This window comes from Camelus dromedarius, chromosome 8, assembly GCF_036321535.1.
Source record: "Camelus dromedarius isolate mCamDro1 chromosome 8, mCamDro1.pat, whole genome shotgun sequence".
NCBI lineage: Eukaryota > Metazoa > Chordata > Mammalia > Artiodactyla > Camelidae > Camelus > Camelus dromedarius.
This window is the reverse complement of record NC_087443.1, coordinates 47,959,232-47,983,142: the sequence shown is the minus strand read 5'-3', so window position 1 is coordinate 47,983,142 and position 23,911 is coordinate 47,959,232. Positions and strand designations below refer to the sequence as shown.

At 39.2% G+C, this 23,911-nt stretch overlaps 2 protein-coding genes across 2 annotated transcripts in view; one reads left to right on the top strand and one right to left on the bottom strand.

Annotated features, from left to right (window-relative positions):
- Window positions 1-23,911, top strand: part of PRKG1 (protein kinase cGMP-dependent 1) — a 1,104,481-nt gene that overhangs the window by 28,789 nt on the left and 1,051,781 nt on the right. The gene's annotated exons all lie outside the window — the stretch shown is intronic.
- On the bottom strand, window positions 1,903-2,079 carry LOC116155792 (ATP synthase membrane subunit K, mitochondrial-like). The gene has a single exon (XM_064488614.1). It carries the CDS (start codon window positions 2,077-2,079, stop codon window positions 1,903-1,905), a length of 177 nt encoding a protein of 58 aa, XP_064344684.1.

Below are 23,911 nucleotides of genomic sequence, written 5' to 3'. Positions count from 1 at the left end.
AGCCGGTTATGTCTGGTTAATTGTGGTAGGGGTCAGTGTTCAGTCGAACAGACTTCTTTTCCTCTCCCTTGCCTGGATCACTGGCAGCATGGGGACCTTCCCCACGTACGTATTAAGATTGGTCTAGGTTCTGCACATTTTATTTATAATTTTATTTAGCTTGATTATGACAAATAACCTTATCACATGGATACTTTTTAGATGAAAAAAATTGAGGATGAGTGATGAAGACATTTGAAAAAAATGTATTTTATGTAACCATAAACACAGAGCTCCTCCCTGACATGCACCGCCCCCCACCCCCACTAGCACTGGAAGCCCAGGCCCCCGTTGACGGAACCACCTGGACTGATGGGATGGAGGCTTAAAGCCACTTTAAAATCTTTTTTCACCATTCCCTTCTAAACTTGTTCCATAGACCTGCTCTTCCTCTCTCCTGGATGGAATCTTACATACATACCATACCTTTCTAGTCTTTTTCAATCACAAGAATAGACCCATTTTAGTAATTAACATTTCCCATCTAATGGAATACCAAAATTCCAAGCTCACTCAGATTGAAAGTTTCTCCCTCCCTCGTCTACGTCCTCTCTCAGGCTGGGATGTTGTGATGAGGAAGGGCCGTCTTTTCTCTTGCTTGCTCTTCTCTATCGTGCTCACCAGCTGCTGCGTCTGGTCAGGGGAAAGGACTTGACTTAACTGGCTGATTCTGGTGCCATGGGATGTTGGCCCCTTCTGATGAAGCCTGACAACTGAAGCTGACTTGTTTTGTTTTCTTTCTGTCTTGGACACTTGTTCAGATTCCTCCAAGGCTCCCTGGTTAGGAACCACCTCGAATAGCTCTCCCCAGGGAGGTACACTTCTCCTTTGGTGCGTCACTTGTCTCTGTCCTGCTCAGACCCTTTGCTGGCTTCCCTCTGCCCCTCCAGGTGATCTTCCTGGGCTGGCTTCAGGTTTGGTCCAAGTTTGGTCCCCTGGAAACACTCCCCTTGTCCTGATGTCACTGGGAGAACAAGTAGATCCCAATGTAGCCAACTTTACTCTGTCATCAGACCGAATCGGCTCCAGACATAGCTTCAGACCAACCACTCAGACATCCAAGTCCTTCAAACTGCGGAAGACAAGGGCCAAGTTCTTGGAGCCTTATAAAGCAAACCGTCTTACTTGGCTTAAAGGAGGATGTCATGGGTTGAATGTTGCCTCCAAATTTATATGTTGAAGTCCTAACCCCTGCTACCTCAGAATGTGACCTTATTTAAAATTGGAGTCATTTCAGATATAGTTAGTTAAGATGAGGTAATTCTGGAGTAGGGTGGGCTCTAATCCAATATGAATGGTGTGCTTATAAAGAGCAGAAATTTGGACACAGACATGCGCACAGAGGGAATGGCATGTGAATCTGAGGGCAGAGGTCAGTGTGGTGCATCTTTACAAGCCAAGGACTGCCAAATATTGCCAGTGAGTTATCAGAAACTAGGGGTGATGCATGAAATGTAGTCTCCCTCACAGCCCTCAGACGGAACCAACCCTGCCAATGCCTTGGCATTGGATTTCTATACTCCAGAATGGTGGACAATAAATTTCTGTTGTTAAAGTCACCCGGTTTGTGGTATTTTGTTACGGGAGCCTAGGAAACTGGGACAGAGGGAAATAAATATCCTGTGTCCCTTTCTCATGCCCACATGGATAGGAAGGGACCAAAGAGTGCCAAAGAAATTTTCTTTCCGTCTCCAAATTCAACCTTTTTTATCAGCTCTAAGTTGGTGATCAGCTAAAATAAACTGAATAGATTTTTTTTTCCAGGTTCATAATTTGTCGTACAAATTGAGTATCACATGATGAACTGACATTAGCTTCCTCAGGCCTGGGAACTTCACAGATGAGGTACAGTTTAGAATCCGCTCATGTTACTTTCCCAGCCGGAGTTTTTTTAGACCTTAACTTGAAGTATAAGACTGTCAAAACAGTGTTTCTGTGTGTGGCCAGTACGCAATTCATTCTCCCTGTGAGAGTGTGAGAGTTGAAATGTTTTTTGATAACAGTGAAATGGAATTGGGCATCAGTTTCTGGACCTGCCATGATTTTGGTCTTCCAGAAGACACCAGCTCTGCAGCCTGTGTCCTTCAATGTACTGCTCCCTCACAAGTCCCACCTAGAGCACCTGGCAGCTTAGTTTAGACTGCGAGGCACCTGGAACCTGAGGTCAATCAGCTGCACTAGTTTCTTCATTCACAGGAAGGACAAGGACCAGGTGACAGCTGCTGACCCACACTGCCTTGCGTTCAGGCTGTGTGCTGGGGTGTGGCTTAAATCTGATCCCTGTTTCCTTTTGTCTTTCCCGGTCAGGCCAGCTAGCTGATAACCTCAGGATACTGACCTTAACAACAGCTCATCTTTGCAGCAACATCTTTGCAGTAGTTTTCGGTGATGGTGAGGAATTAAATGGGGTAGAGGGGAAGACAGAGGACTAACATTCATTAAGCGCGTATGTGTGACAGGGGCCATGCCGCTCATTTCATATGCACTATCTTCCTTAATTATTAAAACTCTGAAAGTGGGTATTAATATTTTCCAAAAAGGGAGTGGGGGTTCAGTGATGTTAGGCCAGGTAACCCCATTTTACTAAGGCAGTGCTAGGCCCAGAATCAACTTTGCATCTGTCTGAATCCAAATCTCTGGCTCAGGACTGGCTGTGTGGATTTTACGACCAAGTGCAAAATGAAAACGCAAGGCTCCTTGATAAAAAAAAATTGAGTCTTAAAATGGTGACCGTAGAGCATTAAGCCTGTGGGTCCTGTGTGGCTGCCCAGGTTGCGTGCCCAGGCTCTGATGCTTCCACAACACTCTGCTGGTGAAATAGTGGATGAATCGGAATGTTTCACCGATTCTTATTAGGGGATTGAGTGTCTCATTGATCCTGTGTGTTTCAAGGGACAAGAAAGGAAGAAGGTGATAGGTGTATCACTATACTTCTCAAGGGTATATTGACCTACTGTTCTCTTTTTCTTTCTCTCTTTTTTTTAACTGAAGTCCAGTCAGTTTACAGTATTGTGTCAACTTCTGGTGCACAGCGTAATGTTTCAGTCATGCATGTACACACATAGATTCCTTTTCATATAACCTACTGTTGTTTTTGAAAGGCTAGTGTTTCATGGATTGTTCAGTGGACAGGCCATTTATCTAGCTTCCTGATGGGCTATTGGGGGTTCTGAGTAAGACTATTGCGTGATCAGGTTTGGTACTTACTCTTAACGCACACCCCTTCTGCACACTCTCATTGATTTTGTTAGCATTGACCTAATTTTTGTTGAGATCTATTTAACATTTAATATTTGGTGGCACTTTCTAACAGAAATTAAAATGATCACATTGAGATCATTATCACTAAATCTCGCTATTTTCAATGTTTTCCCAAGATTAAGGGAAAGAAGTCTTTAAAAACATGTAAGAGAGTCATAATTTTTACTAGGTCTCCTGAGGGTTACCACAGGACAGGAAAAGAATCCTCAAATTTTCAGAGACCATTAAGTCAACTGGATCACAGTGGCACCGCACTGAGTGGAGAGTGCTTGTTTATTAACCATATTTTGCTCTTATAGGCTCTTAGGTTCTTATATGCCACCCAGGAACCAAACTCCTTAATTGTCCTCACTGTCAGCTCATTTTGACAGGCATTCATTTTTTGAAATATCAAATTGAAAAGAAATGATCGCCTGGTTGTAGTAATTCTATACAGTTGATTTCTCTCTGGTAGATAATGCTAGACAAAGACAAGGCATTTATCACAGACAAACACATGAAGGCAGGGCTGAAACAAAGTGAAGGAGCTTTTTTCTTGTGAAGCAGCTTTATTCCAGTGACCTTATTTCTGTTATTCAAAACGACTAAGGGGAAACTGATGAATATTGGAGAAAGACAAATAGCTTCGGTGCCCCATGTTGCTCCTAAAAACATGTCCTGGTTTAAAAATCAGATATGCTAATCTATTAAAATACAGGCTTTCCAAATGAGAAATGTCTTCGAGGAGTCCCCACGTTAGTTTCCTCCTGGCTTTTAGGAATGAAATCCAATGATTAAATATCAGAGAGCATAAAAGGACTTTTCCTTATTTTTTGATCCAGGTCAGAAAAGCCAGGGACACAGTGAACATTCATGGCATGGTTTTCATACGTGCCTACGTGTAAGTCAGCTGGTAACTGTCGGTTGATTTAATTTGGTGTTCTTAATGAAAGCCTAGAGCTTTGGAAAAGGATGAGCTCGGCAGGACCATGGGGAGACAACAACAAAATTAGAATACACTGCTTCATCATATTGCTAGGAGAAGAGAAGGAAGAAAACGCAGAAGAACGTAAAAAATAAGCAAAATACCAAAAAACCCAAGAAGAATTCAGAAAGGTGGAGTGGAAAGACCAAGAAATAAAAGGAAATGTAGGAAATGGCCAGGGAAGAAGAACAAGGAAGAACCCAGATCAAACCAAGGCTGGGTTTAAGCTTGCTGGCCCAAATCAGTGAGAAACTCCTACTCTGGAAGGCTGTGAAACCAGGCAGGGCATTCTTCCTTTAGACATATGTCTGGTTGGTTGGTTGGTTGGTTGGTTGGTTGAGGTTGGTTGGCTGGCTGGCTGGTTATTTTTGCAGCTCTCTTCAGTTAGATGTTCCATCAGTCTAGAATATAATCTTTTAGTTGAACAAGTCACCTAAACTAACTCGCCTTACTAAATTAATTCTGTCTTTCAAAGACCCATAGGTAGAATCCTATCTATGCTTATCTTAATCAACATTTTCCTTAAAAATAATCAATGCATTTTAACAGCTGCCCTCTTAAAGAATACAGGATAACTTCTTTTCTTCCTATTCCCTTTGTCCACAGACCACCGTGCAGGAATGGAAAGATACCAGAAAAAGCCATTTTATCATTTCAGTTTGGTGTCAGATACTAGATTTGTGGTGTGAGGTTACGAAAAGTGCAAGCTGCCATTTCACTTTGGGCAAATTTGCTTAAAAATAACAGCTAGGAAAATGAAGCCTCAACCTTTATGGCAACAATTCAATAACAGGGAGGTGTTCCAGGTCACTGGGCTGCTCCAGCCTCCGTCGCACAGCACGATCACACAGATATTACTCATTTGGCATCACAGAAATGAAATCATTATCACCGAGGGCTGTGTCACCCCCATCAGCGTCTGCTGCTCTGGAAAGAAGCTCCTCATCCCTGCCTAATGGTTTATATTTGAGAAAGATCTCCACACCCAGAGTTTAACAATCCAGATCATTAGCCTGTAACTATTTTTAAAAGAAGTCAGCTCTGCTGTTTCCTTTTTTGCCATATTTCTTATGCCAGAATGTCAGAAGTCATAAAACTTGTGAGATTTTAGAGGATGTATTATAAGAGATGTGAAAGAATGTGTTCCTTGGATTCGGTTGCAGGAGATCCTACTGAAATAACAGACGACCACAGAGCCAGATTCAGTCCCAGCTGTGACATGGACACGTTGTGACTGTGGATGACTTCGTCCAAACAAACACGCTGCTTTCAAATAAACGCACGCCTTTCCCCTTGCATAAATTTCTCATAAGGATAAGTGAACTCATGGCTTTGATGGAAGAATACACCATTTTGCAAATGGAGGGGTGTGAGCACAGGCATTAGACTGCCTGGGTTCAAACCAGGACCCTGCTATTTGCTGGCTGGGGAACCTGGGCCAAGTAGTTTCTCACGTGTGTAATGGGGATGATTGTGATGAAGATAATAATAACAAGCATCTATCTCCTAGAACTGTTCTGAAGATAAATTAGGATCCTGCCTGTCAAGTAATTAACACCTGACAGAGAAGGCAGCCATTAAATAATAATTTTTGTTGTTGTTAGATAAACAGAAATACAAGTCACTCAATGCATTTAGTGCATTTTCTTCTATGGTGCATCCATCATAGTAGATGTTCAGTAATTAAATGTTGGATAAGTAGTAAGTTGACTTATATGTATTTATTATGACTGTTTATCTTTGGGCTCAAAGGAACATCAATGACAGTATGCACCATTTTTTATAGGAAGCCTTGGGATCAGTTATTCAGAAATTACATCTCTCAGACAAAGGTTTTTCTCTTTCAAAAGATGATGGCACTTCATACTATTTAGAAGACTTATGAAGATCTAAACCTGTGAGCCATTGTCACTTGTTCTTGCTTACCTGCTCCTGCATAGGACTGCATGAATTGTAATTGCATTCCAGAATCAGAAAAAAAATTGATTCAAAGGATCAGTTTTTTCTCCAGAAGATGACTTGTCCTTTAAAATTTGCTTAAGTTATTTATGATAGAAAGTATTTCCTGATGCAACTTACTCTCCATAATCAAAGAAAGAAATATACGTGCAGATTTTTTCAGGTGTGCTCTCCTTAAATTTCAGAAGGTCCCATTTAATCCATTGATTTTAATCTGTTTTACCAATTAGAGACCCTGGTGGGATGGGACTCAAGGGGTCACCTGGTTCCTAGACTGCCTCCCACCTTTGAAAAAGATCAGCCTTGATTCTAACTACCTTTTCAAAAGTATTCATTGATGAACCTTCTAAATTTTTCCTTTATAATTCAGTTCTTTTGCTTAACAGATTCCTAGCTGATAGATTGGAATTCACAGGAAATGGAGAGAAGGTTATTAGAATTAATTCCCTAAGCTGTTCTTATATGGAGTTATATTTATCCTGTTAATAAAATGGGTCAGGTGTAACCTTTCAATTTGTGTGAATGTTGATTTCCTCAACTAAATTCAAAGCTTCTTAAAGACAAGTTCCTTTCCATAGACCTTCTCATAGATCAGAGATTCTAGCAGGAAGACAAAAAGATGGCAAATTTTCATTAAAGGCTTTAAAATGGTTGTAAACCAAGAGCCTCTAAATGGGTATTTGTTTTCTAGGCATAAGAGTTGGAGTAGAGGTCATGAAGTGGATGGGAAATAATACAAAAGAAATAAACTACTGTATTTTTTTAAAGTGACTACTGTGTATCTAGCATATTGCTGTCTACTTTCTACATGTGGTACCTCATTTTATCTTATCAGCCCTGTAGGTACTGTGACCCAATTCTGTAGGTAAGCTTAGGCCCAGAGAAGTTAAGTGACTTATTCGGGATCACACAGCCAAGTACATGGCAAAGTCAGAATTCACAATGCAGGTCTGCCTGATACCTGCCTGTGTCCTTTTCTTGTTAACACAGGATTTGTACTACATAAATGTTTACTGTACATCTCATTGCATGAGTATAAAATTACTGGGGGTGTTAAGCAGGAAAAGATGCTCTATTAGACCTTGAACTAGGAAATTAACTAACCCTGTGATTTTAGGTATTTTCTCAATTGAACAAGAAAGCCTAAAGAAACGTTGAGGGCTTTATTGTAATAAAAGGTTTAGAAAGCATTACAGAATAGTATTTATATAAATCAAATTTATTTCAGAGCTGGTTGGATGCTCTGCATGAACATTAAAATTGGTGGCCTTCACTGTAGTGCAGTTGAGCTGGGCGAGGGGAGGTTTTCTTGGAAAACCTTTCAGCTATTCAGTGTCTGCTGAGAAGAACATTCCAGTCTTCTGAGGCCGCTGCCCGTGTTGTCAGAGCTGAGCAGAGAGCCAGCAAGCTGGAGGGACTGTGTCTACCTGTTGTCTCCAGTTCCTGCCCCTTTGATGCTCCTTGGGTTGATGCTCATTGGCGCCACCATCTGTAGTTATTTGGCCTTGGCATTCTCAGCCCTACCTCTCTTAACTTTTTCCTCAGACTTCTGCTGACAGCTTTCACCTGCTGTTATTTCCTCTCTCAGCTAGTAAGTCATAAGTGACGGAGCTAGAATTTGAAGTTAGTCCGACTACACGACATGTCTATACTGCTTTGCTTTATTCGTGTTACTGAAATGGGACATGAGTCCCATTGTCCCATGCCGTTGAGGGAAATAAGTCCCATCCCCCATGTCAGGGAGAAAGGCATTTGAGCTGGGTAATTTAGACACTGTCTTGCATATGGGAGATATTCACTAAAAATATGTTGCCTGCACTGCACAGTCTTCTGGACGTATTTCAGAATGAAGAATCATTTTAAACCCCGAATCTCATACAGGTATGGTTTCCAAACGTTAATAATGAAAGTTGGTGCAGAAAATATCTGTCATACAGAGAGCTGTGTTTGCAAAGTAAACACTGTTGTCATACTAATCTAATTGCTCACATGGAGGAAGGGAAGGAAGCACCCCCGCCCCACATTCATTGTAGTTAAGCATTCCATCCCTTTAATGTTTGCTCTTATTTCAAGTTTGTTCATTTATTTTTACGACTCCCAATATCCCTGTTGTCTCTCTTAAGATTTAAATCTTTGCAGAGTACCTCTTCTGTTTAACTTGCTTTGAGTGTGATAGAGGACATGGCATGGCTTCACGTCAGAGGCGAGAAGATGCTTCTAGACAATGCTTAGAATTCACATAGGGGAGGAGAGATGCAATATTAGAAAGTGAAATATGAGGAAAATCACATTTGGAAATTAAAAGTATTGACTTCCTTTAAATACTTTTATAATGTAGCCAGCCTTCTTCATGGACCTAGACATTAAGACCCATAATACAGTTCTCTCTACTTTAATTACTTTTCCATCTGGGTTTGGAAACGTGATCCTCTCTCTGTTTCTGAGCAATGGTTAAGTTGAAGAGTGCATCAGGACAGGAACTAATGGAAGTGACTTGATAGCTTTATTCCACAGGCAATGAATAATGAGGAGTTGGTGATTTATGTTCATCTCAGCAGGAGACAGACAGAAGATTATCTTATACTTCCCAGTCTATGCCAGCAAAGCTGCCATTTCTAGAAATATACAATTATCCATATGTCTTTTTTTATGAAAACCTTAATTTGTACGGTCATTTGATGGCAATTTAGTTTTGTCTGCAATTCATAAAATTGACTTGTCATATGCTCCAGTAAGATCTGTAACCAACTCAAAAAAGTCTTAAGTGCTCTATATGCTAACTAGATGAACGTATGCTTAGAGTTCACATCATTTTTTTCCTTAGATCAAATAAGCAAAATTATTATCAGTATGATGTTACTGTATATTAACCTTTATGATTACTATAAGATTGGCATTAAAATTCAGAAAAATATAGATTGAGACCCTTCGTTAAACAGACCTTTCCCTGTCCTGTCCTTGTTTTTTAGAAGAGGAAAATATTTTTTAAAAATAAGCTGATATTGAGACTTGGGGGAGTGCTTCAAAAATGAACCTCATTCTGGATCATTCATACTGCAAATTATTTATTTTGTGTCCTTGTGTCCGAAGCCTGTGCTGGGCACTGAGGACACGTGCCCTGCCCTCAGATAGTTCTCCCCAACTTTCTCTCTCTGACATGTGCCATCAGCAATATGTGATGGCTTATTCTTATTTAGAGATGATGCTAATGTTCATAAAATGGAGACCACAAAGCATAATGGTCAAGGGTTTGGGCTCCAGGTTCAGATTGCCTGGGTTCAAATCTTGGCTCCTTTGTTTATAAGCAGTGCAGCCTTGACCTTGACCTTGACCTCTTTGTTGGCTCAGTTCCATATCTATAAAATGGGAATAGTGATGGTAGTTAATTCTTAGCATTGTTTAATGATACTGTGAAATAGTGCTCAATAAAATTTGGTTATCACAATGTAATTAATGGTATTAACAGTTTCCTGGTAATTATAAATGTTAGAACAGAGGATAGCTGAAGGATATTCTTAACACCCTGTTGTTTCATTAATTTGTTAGTCACAAAAGACAAAGGCAGCCTTGTCTTCCTGTTGTCTCAGTTGTAGCGGTTAAGGAAACGTCAGTTCTGGGTAAATAATCAGGCTTTTAAAAAAATTGGGGGGAAAGTAATTAGGCTTATTTATTTAATTTATTTATTTTTTTATTGGAGGTGCTGGGGATTGGACCCAGGACCTCATGCATGCTAAGCATGTGCTCTACCACTGAGCCATCCCCTCCCCACTTAATCAGGCTTTATTAACTTAAGATCTGGGCAATGTCTTACTCGTGGGTATTTACTACATGCCTGCATCCCAGTGCTGGGAGCTGCTTCAGGGCACGGGGCATTCTTATTTTAGCTCTGTGGCTGCAGCCCTTAGCACGGTCCTTTCTGTGTGTAGTAGGCATTTGGTAGGTGTGAGTTGCTCGGATCAACTTCAAAAAATATTTTAAATTAAAAGTATATCTTTGGTAAAGTACAAAATTACTGTATGTTCTTTGCGGATCATTTAGAAACTGCAGACAAGTTTTAAAAAGTGAAATTGCTTATCATCTTTAAACAGAGTTAAACCACTAACATTTTGTTATACATCTTTCTACTGTTTTTCTATGCATACACTCTTTTGCTTTAAACAAAAACTTGAATAATACAGTAAAGACTTTTGGTAGTGTGCTCTTTCGTAGATTAATATACAATTAATATTTACCCTATAATCACATATTCTTCTGAAATGTCATTTTTAATTAATGTGATACAAGTTATATAACATTTATTCTTCAACATTTAGATTGTATTCAATTTTAGGCCTTTATATTAAAATCACCATTGTTACTTAAACAAACATTTCTCCAATGAAGACATACAAATGGCCTATAGGCACATGAAAAAAAATACTCAATATCACTAATTATCAGAGAAATGCAAATCAAAACTATAATGAGTTATCACCTCAGGATGGCCATCATTAAAAAGTCCACAAATGATAATTGCTGGAGACGGTGTGGAGAAAACATTCCTTCCTACACTGTTGGTGGGAATGTAGTTTGGTGCAGCCATTACGGAAAACAGTTTGGAGATTCCTCAAAAAACTAAAAACAGTCTTAGCATATGATCCAGCAATTCCATTCCTGGGCATATATCTGGAGGAAAGTCTCATTCAAAAAGATATATGCACTCCAGTGTTCATAGCAGCACTATATACAATAGCCAAGATGTGGAAGCAACCTCAGTGTCCATCAGCAGATGACTGGATAAAGAAGTTGTGGTATATTTTTATAATGGAATACTACTCTGCCATAAAAATGAGTGAAATAATGCCATTTTCAGCAACATGGATGGACTTGGAGATTGTCATACTAAGTTAAAAGCCAGAAAGAGAAAGAAAAATACTGTGTGGTATCACTTCTATGTAGCATCTAAAAAAACGGCACAAATGAACTCATGTACAAAACAGACTCACAGACATAGAAAACAAATTTATGGTTACCAGAGGAAAAGGGGGAGGGTGGAGGGATAAATTGGGAGTTCAGGATTTGCAGATACTAACTACTACATATAAAATAGATAAACAACAAGGTCCTACTGCATAGCACTGGGAACTACATTCAATATCTTGTAATGGTCTATAATGAAAAAGACTATGAAAAGGAACTTATATATATAATTAAAGTCACTATGCTGTACACCAGAAATTAACACAACATTGTAAGCTGAGTGTACTTCAAAAACATTTTTTATATAAAATTACCATTGTTAAGTATTGCTAGACATGCTCCTTGCTGTCCCCTCGCCCCTGCCTGTGTGCTCCCATTGTCCTGTTTACTTTGCTTATCAGAGTCCCTGTTCCACCTACAGAGTCTGCCTGGATAGTAAGCTGTTGATCTGTTTGTTTTTCCACCAGGCTATACACGCCATTGTAACCTTAGTTTCAAGTTCTACCGCTTGGCTTATAAATGGTACTCCATGTGTATTTGTTGAATAAGTACATGAAAGCCATTGTTTTCATCTGATGATGCGTCAGATCCATCTGAAAGTTCCTATGAAGCGTTGTGGTCTGGAGCGGAGTGTGTGTGGGACATGATCCTGCAGAGAGGGTGTGAAAGTGGGAGGTGGGCAGGGGAGGGCCCTCAGGCTGGGAGCTGATGACAGGGACAAGGATTCTGGGAAGGGGAGTGAAAAATTTTCTCTTGACTCATCTTTTCCCTTCACGCTTTCCATCAAGAGCTTCACTTTGTCCCACTGACCTTTAGAATAAAATTCTTAGAAGCAATGGGAAGGGAAACAGAATCTTCATTTATTTATTGAGGGATTAAGTAAATGTGGGTATGTATACTCTTACCTGGGACTGCCTGAATTATATTCAAGGAATCCAATTCCAAGCCTCTAACTTGACTGAAAATCTTCCAGCTCTATGTCTGGCACATGGCAGTAGGAAAGGGAAGGGACTAATATTTATGGAGTGCTTATAATTTGCTAGTAATTTTCCTACATCATTGCATTCAGTTTGCTCAATAGCCCTGAGAGGTAGGAATTATTGCAAAGGGACATGAATTCAACCCTGGACTATATGACTCCTGAGTCCATTTTCCCAGATCAAAACATTAGAGTGAATTCTCGGAGTAAATGCCCAAATGACTTCTAGCTAATATAGACAAATTCTAAATTCTGTTTAACAAGGGAGCTATTTCTATTTTTTTTTAGGTATGTCTTGGATGCTTCTGATTTATGAATTACTTTGAAAAGTAGGAAATTAAAACTATATATAGAAATAAAATCACTAAAAAAAAAACCCATTTTACCAATACCTGCAGGAAATGTATAAAAAAGTTAAAAGAATTTTTAGACCCCAAACGTGGTATTTATAAAGTGTTCATTCAAAGGCAATTAATTAAATGGCCTCACTTTAAAAATTTAGTGAGAGTGCCATTTAATTATTAACTTTATTTCATTTTAATTAGAAGTTTATGAACCTAACAGGAGTTATAAAATTTTGACTTTATTGTTTTTCAATTCAATAAGAGCTTTTATTTATTAGTTACAAAATTTCAGGCCATACCTAAGGTTTTCTTACCCCCTTTCAATGGGAAGTTGTAGGCTCACAACACAGAGATGTTCAAGCCTGTTTCTGCTTATAGGATTTAATTAAAAATATATGTATTTTTCTTGTTGGGATTCTTATTCTACATAATGTGCTCAATTTAGCTAGATAGTTGCAGACAAATTATTATAAACTCAATTCTCAAACCAGAGTTCATTTCTAGTCACTACTACCATCTATATGGAAAGGGCGGGGGTGTAGGGTGTTCGGATGTTTTGCATAAATCTGACCAGCCATGTACTTACTGTCCACTGCACATTTTTATGGCATCCTTTTTGGTAACTAGAGATGAAAATGATTAGTAGTGCTGTTAGAGTTTTGCTTTTAGCTAGGAGACTTCAATGATTTTAACAGAAGGAATTATGAAAATCAAATGTCAAATTAAATAAGTTGTTCTTTGTTTTGAAAATCATCCTAGCGTTTTTTATTCATTTTAGTCTTACTTTTTTCTCATATTTTAAGAGCCCCTCCTGCTGGGTGCATCCAATGTGTATTTTAAAAAGCCACCCTTTAGCCTTATAATTAGTCTTAAAAATAGACGTAAGCACTGACCTAATTTTTGTAATCTTTCAAAACATTATGTGGGTACCCCAGGCCATTGGAAACATTACAGGGAACACATAGAACATGTTGTACTCACGTTGGCTTTTCTATTTGGCATCATATTATGGGTTTTTCTTTTTTCCCTTCGGAATTTATTGTTTCTTTTATTCTCAGGCAGGAATAAAGAGTTTGCTTTCTGAGACTTGATCTTGAAGAACCCATCTTTCATGTCCTCACAGAGCATGCAGTAGAAGATGAGTGAATATTATGTGTCTGTAGGTTGGCTGGGCTTCAGCCGAGCTTCACTGAGGCCTTGGCTTCCAGCTGCGGAGGCCAACGAGGCTCTGCCTCTCACTGAGAGTCCGTGTGTCCATCGGAGCAGTTCTGCTCCACGTGTCTCTGCCAGTGATGGTGGAAATGAGCTGAGTTTGTTGAGTGCAAGCCCCAGTATGTGGGCCTGTTTCAAGTTTCTGATTACATTGAATCTACTAATATTCCATTGGCCAAATCAAACCAAATGGCTGAATCCAAAATCAGGGGTCAAAGAGGTACACTCTGCCTTTTAGTGGGAGGAACTAGAAAGTCACATGGGAAAGGGCACAGAGACAAGGAGTGGTGCCACCCATCTGGGTTTGCTTTGAACAGGCTCCTGTGTTTAACACACAATACCTTGAACATACACAACCCTAAGTGCAGAGAGGTAAGCAAAGTCTTCAAGCCCTTCAGCTCACTCATAGTCAAGGTACCTGTTACTGAGCGGAGCAGCAAGCGAGGACAGGAGGCAACCCCTCACCTTGACCAGAGCCCCCATTTCTAGCCTGTAGCCCTTGAGCCAGCACCGTGGAGTGGAGTGGGTAAGCAGTTGTCCCCTTTTTATACACATCGACAAACCCAGCTCATTTTACCAGAAACTCGGTATACAGGTGTTCTTTGTCCCCTGAGGTCTTCCTCTCTTCCGTTTTGATCACAGCACCCCCTTCCTTCCTGATATTTTGACTCATAGAGAAACAATAGGTAGTAATGGATATTAACCATTAATCAGGAAAAAAAACACCCTGGCAACCCCTCCATGGTAAGAAAATGCTTTCGCCCGTTAACAGTATGCTGACAATGCCTAATTCACCACGCTAAGGCCCTTAACTAATCACCTGACTCTCACCACTTCCAACACTTCCCACTGCCTCAGTTTAAAGCCCTAATTTCTTGTTATGACATCATGTACTTCAAGACATGGTTTATCTTTAGCTTCCTCTGCCTTCAAATTTGGGGCTTTCGCCAAACTGAGCTGCTTTTATTCTCCAAATGAGCCATGCTGCCTCATCCTCAACACGCTACTTAACATTTCAAAACGTGGTTTTCTCATCCTGGAAAAGGGGATGTTGTCCCGGACTTGTGTGTGAGAACTTTATCGGGGAGTGTTCTAAGGATCAGTATCTGTACAGGAGAGAAGAAAACAGGTGTTGACTGAGCAAGAGTCACCTGCCTTGGATCACAGTAAAGGCCACAGGCAGCCTTGCAGGGGACACTAGACCTAGGATGGCCCTTCAGAGTCTCCAAGCAGGAACCAGGGGACCAAGCCTGTATACTCCTTGTTGAACAGTCATTGGATGTGGCAGCGCTTGGGAAGCCAGGATGACCTTGGGTGAGGCTGTTTTCCTTCAGCTGAGGGTGGGGCCTGAAGGGGGACTCAGCTGAGATCTGTCAGCACCAACGCCCCCAGCAGCTGGGGAATAAGTGAGTGCCAGTGTTCTGGAGCAGAAGGTTTGAGGTGTCACCTGTACAGATTTAAGTAACTATTGCATATGATAATTGTGATAAATTTAACTCTTCCTGTCGGTACCCAAACACACACACACCCACAGCCTCATTCTTAGGTCTTGGCTCGTATGTCACCTCTGGTGGAAACCTTTCCCTTTCTATGCCCCGCCCACCCTAAAGTAGGCTACTGGTCACCCCTTTTGCTTCCATAATGCTATTTATTTAATCCTATTAGAGCAGTTATTACACAATATGGCAGTTTCCAGGGTTTGCCTGTCTCCCCATTAGACCGCAGAGGGCAGGAACCACATGCCTTTGTACTTTTCTTACTGTAAGCGTCTTTCCTACTATTTTTGATTGGCTACTTAGTCACCTATCTTACCGTTTACATTTCAGACTCCCCCAGAGTAAGGTCGACGTCTGTTTTGTTTACTATCTTGTCCCATAGCACACTATGGGGAATGTACTCTGAGACTGATACACACTTTGCTGGGTGAATGAGTGAATGAATATTGAAATTTCCCCAAGAAAGGGACAGGAAAGACCATGACATGGAATAGGGAAGACATCTGGAGAGCCCCAGATTCCCGAGAGCATCAGCGTTCACTCAAGTAGGACATGTCAGTCACATGCTTATCAAAGCAACTTTAAATGTACTAACTCATTTAATCCCCATCACAACCCTTTTTCAGTCAGAGCTCAATAGGCAAAGGGGAAAATACATTCTTTCTTTACTGGAGGATATGGAAAACAGGAAAGTCAGGCTGTGATGCTTGGGTCAGTCACTGATAGATGTCACCCGTCATAGTATCCAAAGAAGTGTTGGGCTGAGTGGGATGGTGGTGAGAGCCCTTCTACAGCTACTTCCAAGTACCCCACTCTCCCCCAAAATGATAACCCTTAAGAAAACCCTAAATTATTTCACTTCCAGGAAAGATTTTGAAAACTGGATGGAATTTGAGTGCCTGATCATTACACCTTTTTTTTTTTTTTTTTTTAAAGGGGATTCTGGAAACTGAGTGTCTGGGGATGGGTTTAGCTGATTTGCTTCCAAGGAAACACTTGAGGAAATTACTAGGTGGTGCTGTGATAGTTTAGTGCATTTATTTGGTAGCTCTTCCTGTGGAAAGGGACATATGTTGTTTTAAAAAATAGACATTTTTATTCTTGGAAGAAAATTGTCTCTTAAAACCCTTTTAATATGTTTACTTTTACTTATTTTTATTGCTTGGTGACATAAACAGTAACATTCACAGTGGTGATCAAAAAAAATCCTTCTGAGTCATGCTTAGAAAACTGCTAGAAATCTAATTTTGAACACGTAGATTGAATGCTATCTGGCAATCTTTTATTTAAATTATACACACATATTTTAAAAACAATTCTTATTCTAGAACTGCCATAGAGGAACTATTTGAGGGTTGTAAGTCCCACTGTAAAGGAGTTCTAACAATTTTCCATATTTTCCCCTGTCCTTGCCCAAATGCACATGTTCGTTTCCACAGTTGTGCTCGTAGTTTCTATAAAACTTGGTGATTATCTGTTTTAAACTAAACATCGTGTCATAAAATCTTTTCTACATGACTCTACTCTTAATTTTAATTGTAAGGGATTCATAATTTCCACGAAATCAGTATGTCTGGAGTAACTTAATTATTCCCTCATGGACTAATTTATTTATAATGTAAAATGCATAATTTTAAATCACCAACAAATGTATAGTTTAATTTTTTTCTACACTTGAGACTTGAGAGAATATTCCTAATGTTGCAAAGTTGTAAACCACCATATAGCCACGTAAAGCACTAAAGCTACCCTTCTTCTAAGCGGTGCATTTAGAGGCAGACACTAAGCTTTCCTGGGGGTGGTAGTGCCAGGGTATAAACCCAGTGTCAGACATGCAGCCCCCAAGGCCACTGACCTTGCAGAATAAAAGAGTCCGTGAAAATATCTTCCTATGTGTACCAATTGTTTAGAAAGGAACTTTAGTTAAATTAAGCTCTTAAGATTGTGTTTCATCTTCATCAACAATTGCTTTAATAATTTTAACACATTGGATAAGTGCATTCTGGATATTCGACTGAATTGCATTAGGGGGTCCTCTGTACGAAGCCCTAAAGGCAAGGACTGCTCCTTAAAAACATGGACTCTGATGATGGAAGTTTCAACTCTGACATACTAAACCATCCTGCAGTGCTTTACTTGGTATAAGAGAGAAATTCTAAAAAAAAAAATCCAAGAGGGACGGTGGTGGTGGGCCACTGTTTAGGGCATTTTGTTAATAAATGATGTCAAACATAAATCTTTATTTAACTCTGAAGAAAGCCCAGAGTATCAGGATGAAAATCAGGTTATCATCAAAGAATTGGGGCTAAATCTTTCCTGGGAAAGAAAAATTATTTTTGCTTTGGCAGCATGTCTTCCGTTTGCATGGGCTTGAGCTGCCACTTTTGCAGAAAGCCCACAGGTCTTCAGCAGATGCCTGCTGCAAGGTTCACTACACACTGCGAGACTGTCAGAGCCGCGGAAATGAAAAATGTTTCAATATTCAACCTGTGGGATTTTGGCCAGTCCAAACCCATGGGTGGAAGACATGTGTCAACCCTGCCAGACAGCACAAACCACGGTTAGGTTTGATGGGTCTTTGCAGAATAGCTTGGAAGAAGATTTGGGGAATATTAAATGCTCTTATTACTGTCAGACGATTCGTGCCTCTGAGTTGGCAGTTCTCACCCTGGAGCACGCGTGGAATGTGCTTTCATTGGAGATGTCAGGCTGCCTGGAGGGAGCAGATGCTCCTGGGATGAGTCGGGGCTCGGAACTCAACCAGAAATACCCGTATTCTTTTTCTGACATTTTTGATAAAATGGGATAACATTGTAATATTCTTCCTGGAAAAGCAGACCACAATATTTTTTTTTCAGACCACAATATTTAAGTAAAGAAAACAGTGGAAGGGAAATAAATGTTCTCTCACATGGAGTGGAGGCTGTTCCTTCTAAGCAGTCAATTCTCAGTCTTTAAGCTGAGACTGTCTGAAGGGGACAGTCTCAAGTTCTGTGACCTGGGATGGACATTTAAACAACTCGAGAGGATGATGGAGTAGAGTGGTGAAAGGGCTGGGATACGTCTGGAGTTGAATCCCCCACTCTAGCCGCTTACCTTGACCTTAGAGTAAATTTCTTAAACCCTGTAAACCTCGGTTTCCTAGTCTGTACTCACTGGGTTCTTGTAAAAAGCAAATGAGAAAATTTATGCAAAGCACTTAGCCCACTGCCTGGCACATCGTGTGAAATCCATGCTGAAGGATTGGACTTGATTTGTAGATGGGCAGCCTGAGTCTGTTTTCTAGAAAACTGGCCAGGAGAGGTGAAGCGGCTGGCTCATGAGCTAAATCGAACTGGCAGATTTATTTAGTTTGGTCCTGACTTTTTTTTTTTTTTTTTAAATTGAGTAACATATTAAAGTTGACAGATTTACAGAAAACCTTATCCATTATCTTTCCCCCCAAATATGGGTGATATTGCACCACCAGATCTCAGTCCTCCACAACAGTCTTCCTTCCTTCCTTTTTCTTTCCTTCCTTTTTTCCTTCTTCCCTCCCTCCCTCCTGCTCTCTCCCCTCTTTCCCTCCTTTTTTCTTTTCCTCCCTCCCACCCTTCCTCCTTTCCTCCCTTCCTTCCTTGTACGCGTATATGAATTTTAGTAGTCATAGTTCAGTTGTTCGATTATATTTTCCTTCTAAATTTGTGTCTGTTACACAAAGAGCATAACAATGAAAAACTCCCCGAAATCCCACCTCCAGAGCACTGTTTTCTATGTCACAGGCTGGTTTGTCTTCCCCGACTAATTCTTTATCGGTCTTAAATCTTGGTTCATTTGATTTGAGCCTCAAATCTATGTAGCATCCACACCCACTGTCCCAAAGGGTATTGAACTTTGTGGCTCTTTCTCTGGAAAAGGTCCCTTTCCTTTACTTTGGCTGGGATCTACTAGTCTTTAGTTCAAGGTGCCTAAAACATGGGTATTCAGTTTGACATCTCATCCTTATAAATCATTGCTTGCCAAAGGAGAGTAACAGTTTCCACTGGACACATGACCAACAATAAGACATTTACTTTAGTAGTGTGTGTGCAACCTTCCAGGGGGTAACTGAACTGAGAAAATAAAATTGAAATTATGGAGAAAGAGTGTAGTGGCTTTTTTTTTAAATTACAAGTGTGCAATGCTGTTATCATGCCCTGCATATCAGTTTAACCCTAGGCTAGCATGTGGTAACAGACAATCCCGAATTAGAGACCACTGGACTTAGAACAATAATGATTTGTTTTTTGCTCGCTGGCCCATTGTGGGTTTTCTGGAGCTTTGCTCGTGACCCAAACCGACAGAGGCTCTAACGAGATGCCTACTTCCATGACTGCCATTATGGGGGAAGGGAGAGCTACAGTGTCCCACACTGGTCCTTAGATGCCTCCGCCCAGAAACATCACATGTCTGCTCACTTTACCAGCTGAATAATCATGTGACTGTGTCTGAGTTCAAGGAGGTAGGGAAAAGCAATTTTACCACGTGCCTGGAAAGGGGGAGACTTGGTGAATTTGTGAATATTCTTAATAACTACTCTTCCAAACGTCACTTAGGAACATGCACACATTAATACTCCTAACTGTTATTTTAGTATTGATAACTGTGTGTGACGGCATAAATCATATTTTTTAGGCTAATGGGCAAACTTAATCTTCAATGGAGAGTTTGACTAAGGCTACTGATTCTGGGGAATCATTCCCTCCATTTCTGTCTCCTTGTTTTCGTTCTCCTGCTTCTCGGAGAGTGATGCTCATTTATGTACATTTGGCTCCCACATATCTTGTCTTATTTAATGTAAATACTAAGTTTCTAGATGGTTAGAATTATCTTCGAGTTTCATTGAACTTTCAAGCTCCAAACCACTGTATAGAAAGGCATTTAAATGTCCGTTTTTGCTGCTGCTACTGCTGATAATAATAAAAAAGTTATATCTTCTCTGTTACGCACTTTACCAATTGGTGACACCTTTCATAGTGTTTTATGACCAATAAACAACGTAATTGCTGATTATAATTGGCATGGGTTTTGTGTGTTGTCCCATTTCCAAATGTTTAACATTTTATTTTTGTAATATAATATCATTCTGGCTTTAATAAAAATTTTTAAATGTTTGTAAATAAAATTTTAAATAAATATTTTAAATAAAATTTTTTAATATTTTAAAGTAAAATTTAAAAGTACCCATGTGCCTGGCATGGGGATTGCAGGTTGAACACTGGGAAATATGTTGTAGGCTTTATAAAATTTGGGCTCAGTGAAGCATATCACTTCCATTTATGAAAATACATAGAAACTCCCAGTTTCCTTACCTGTCATTACATTCAGGTCATGGGCGATTCTTTGCCACTTGGTTTCCCCAGCTCAAATGTTCTCACTTCTTCTGCGTATAATTTATTCTCTGCCTCAAAAGGTTGAAAATGTTTATAGACATTCTCCCCTGAAAACAGTAACATATTCTACTACTTCAGTTTAAATGTATTCCCCACTTTGCTATTTGTCAATCCTATTTGTTTTCATCCAAAAATCTTTTCCCTTCTATTATCTCAGAGTAAGTACCACTTGATCCTGTGATTGCAACAGGTTGGTTAACACGTAAGTATATTCTTATTTAGCTAAAACTGGTCTTTACTTAAAAAAGTACTGTTCATAGTTTTTTTGTGGGGCTTTATTGTCCAAACTCTCTACTCTAAATAAATTAAGAATCTACTTCATTTATAATTCCCCAAAATACACTGGACTGTTATCACTTCTTGACATCTTACATCAGAAACAAGTTATCATTTACCTCACGTTGCAGAGCTGTACTTTTTAAGGCTTTTACATATAAGCCTTCATTAGCACACTGCTAAGGCCAAAGAGAAATCAGACTAGGATGATAACACCACAAATAAGTTATAACCCTAACTAAGCCATTTTAGCTGATGTGAAAAATACCGTAATAAATAAAACATAGAGGGGGAAGAGTATAGCTCAAGTACTAGAGCACATGCTCAGCATGCAAGAGGTCCTGGGTTCAATCCCCAGTCCCTCCTCTAATAAATAAATAAATAAGTAAATAAATAAACGAACCAACCTAATTCTCCCCTCCCCACTCAAATTAAGTAGATGATAATGTTGCATCAAATTAAGAGAAATTATTATTTTAAAAATAAATAAATAAAATAAAAATAAATACCTAAAATTCAAGTTCCTGTTATTGGTACTAAAAATGAGACGTAGGATTTATTGAGTTATGCTCATTTGAAGGACACTTTGGAAATGATTTACAACAAAGTCACTGTGGGTTTTACAGCACAATAAAAATAAAAGGCAATCAGTACATTTTATAAATTATATTATTTTTCAAAACAATTTCAATGAATAGATTTATATTTCTTTCACAGGAGTTCAGACAGATTCCAACCACTAATATTGGACAATAGTTCTTTTATGTACCGAGGGGAGTAAATCAAATGTAAGATATAGCCAAAGATAGTTTTTGGAAAAGAAAACATCTCTTGGCAAGACTCTAACCTGGAATTTTCTTATTAATAAATGAACAGTGCAGTGTGTTTGGTGGGCTGGACTCTGTTGTGCAGGCTTTCCCATGGACTGGTGCCCAGTTTGAATATTCTTTTCCTGAATGCATAAACAGATGTGCACAAATTCTTTTTTGCCATTTTCTTTACTCAGAAGCTTTCGGAAGAAAGTTCCCCAAATTAAATATTGAATGTAGAAAATGTATTTAGAATGCCAAATGTGCCCATTTTCCCATTTGTTTCATTTTCACCTAGCCTTATAACCCCTGCTCCGTACTCCACATTGATTTTGATTTAATAAATATACAGCTGTGTTTAAGTGTAAAGGATGAATAGCAACCCAAATGACAGGAAATAAATGGCTGTTAGAGATCCTTTCTTCATCTGAAATCAGTTCTATGATTGAATGTTTAATCAATAATATTTCTATTTTCAATTTACAGTTTTTTTCCTTGTGAGAGGAGATGATTACCAAAGCAATTCATTTTTCACAATGCTTTTTATCATTCTGCCTGAAATTGGGTAGATAAAAGTTTTGGGCCATCAGATTGACAGGCCTCTAAAAACTTTTGAAAAGAGTGAGTAGATAATATTTAAAATTATTGAAATGTAGTCATATTTATGTTAATAATTCCATCCCCCTCCCCCATCCCCTAATTTCAAGCAGTCATTATCCAGTCCATGTAGCAGTCCGTATATGCAGGGATATATGCTCCAAAGAAAAATATGGGAGGCACACAATGTGACTGCAAAACAGACTTTATGAGAATGGATTTGTCTTGGCAAATTGGGGGCACGTGGAATCTGTACGGTTGGCCCTTTTAAATTGTCCTTATAACTAGGAATGTCATTTCTGTGGTATATCGGACCTTTCCCAGCTTTAGAAGTGCGCATTGTTAGCTTCCTGTAGTTATTCCCCTTCCCAATAATTGCCAATATGTTTATATATGAGCCTTCTTTTCATTTAGTGACTTTATAACTAGAGTTTAATATTAAAAAACTATCTTTCCTTTGAAAAAAGAAAAAGTTAAAGATTTTGGTTTATCTGAGTAATTTATAGAAAAGATTAGACTCTAAGATAGTCGTTTAAGTTTTGTAACAGGAGGACCACACAGCATGGTGTTGTTTACTAGTTCATGTCAATTGTTTTTGCATTTGAATATATTGAGACATTATGGAACTGCAGTTTGGAAAAGTTAGTGGTTTGTGGGTTTGTGTATTGGCAGCTGACTCTTCTCAACCTCTTGGTGAAATAAGTATTTGTAACTGCTTCTTTAGTGTGCTCTGTTATATGTTGAGTCCAACTTAGTTTCCAAAGCTAAGTACAGTAAAAATGATATAACTAAGCTTAAACACTTTTTAGCAGAAGAATATTTATGATACAGGCATTTTTTTTAAATGTCCTTTTTAAAAAAATCTCATCTTGCTATGTGAGTGTTCTTTTGATAATAAGTCCTAGTTTTGAGAAACGTTTTCATCTTGAACTAAGCCTCATGTTGAACTAAACCACACAGAAATGCATTCATTTCTTGGCTAACATTTCACAGGGGAAAAAAAAAAAACAGTCCATGGAGAATTTTAGCTTGGAAAACTGTGTTCTTCTTCCATCTTTAAAATGTAGTCACATAGAAGGCATCAAAAGAGTCACACAGCTAGCAAAGATGGTTTAAATATTTTATTCTGAAAGAACAAAGTATAAAGTAAGTTCTTTAAAAGGATTTAATTTTTTGAACTTTTTCTAAATTCAACACTAATTTACAGTAAAAATTAGATGTTGGTAGAGAGGTTGATGCTATGTAGTTACATAATTAGCTTCATTAATGCGTCTGCAGGTCATGAAATAGATGCCCTGCTCTAAGAAAGTTGTCTCCAGAACTCCTAGAGAGGCCTCTTGTGGCTTTAAAAATGAAGCTCAGTCTATGATACGGTGAATGTTGTAACCTGATGTAGGAGTCAAATCCTGAGAAGACAGTGGTATGAAAAGAAAGCATGGGTTTTAGTGATGGCCATACTTGGTGTGCCCAGAGTAGATATTCATAAAATGTCATTATTATCACCATCATTAACAGTTTGCTGGGGCATCATAACATAGCTCTAAAAACCATGGCTCTGGAGCCCAGGGTTCCCGAGTTGAAAGTCCAGCTTGTGCACTTAATAGC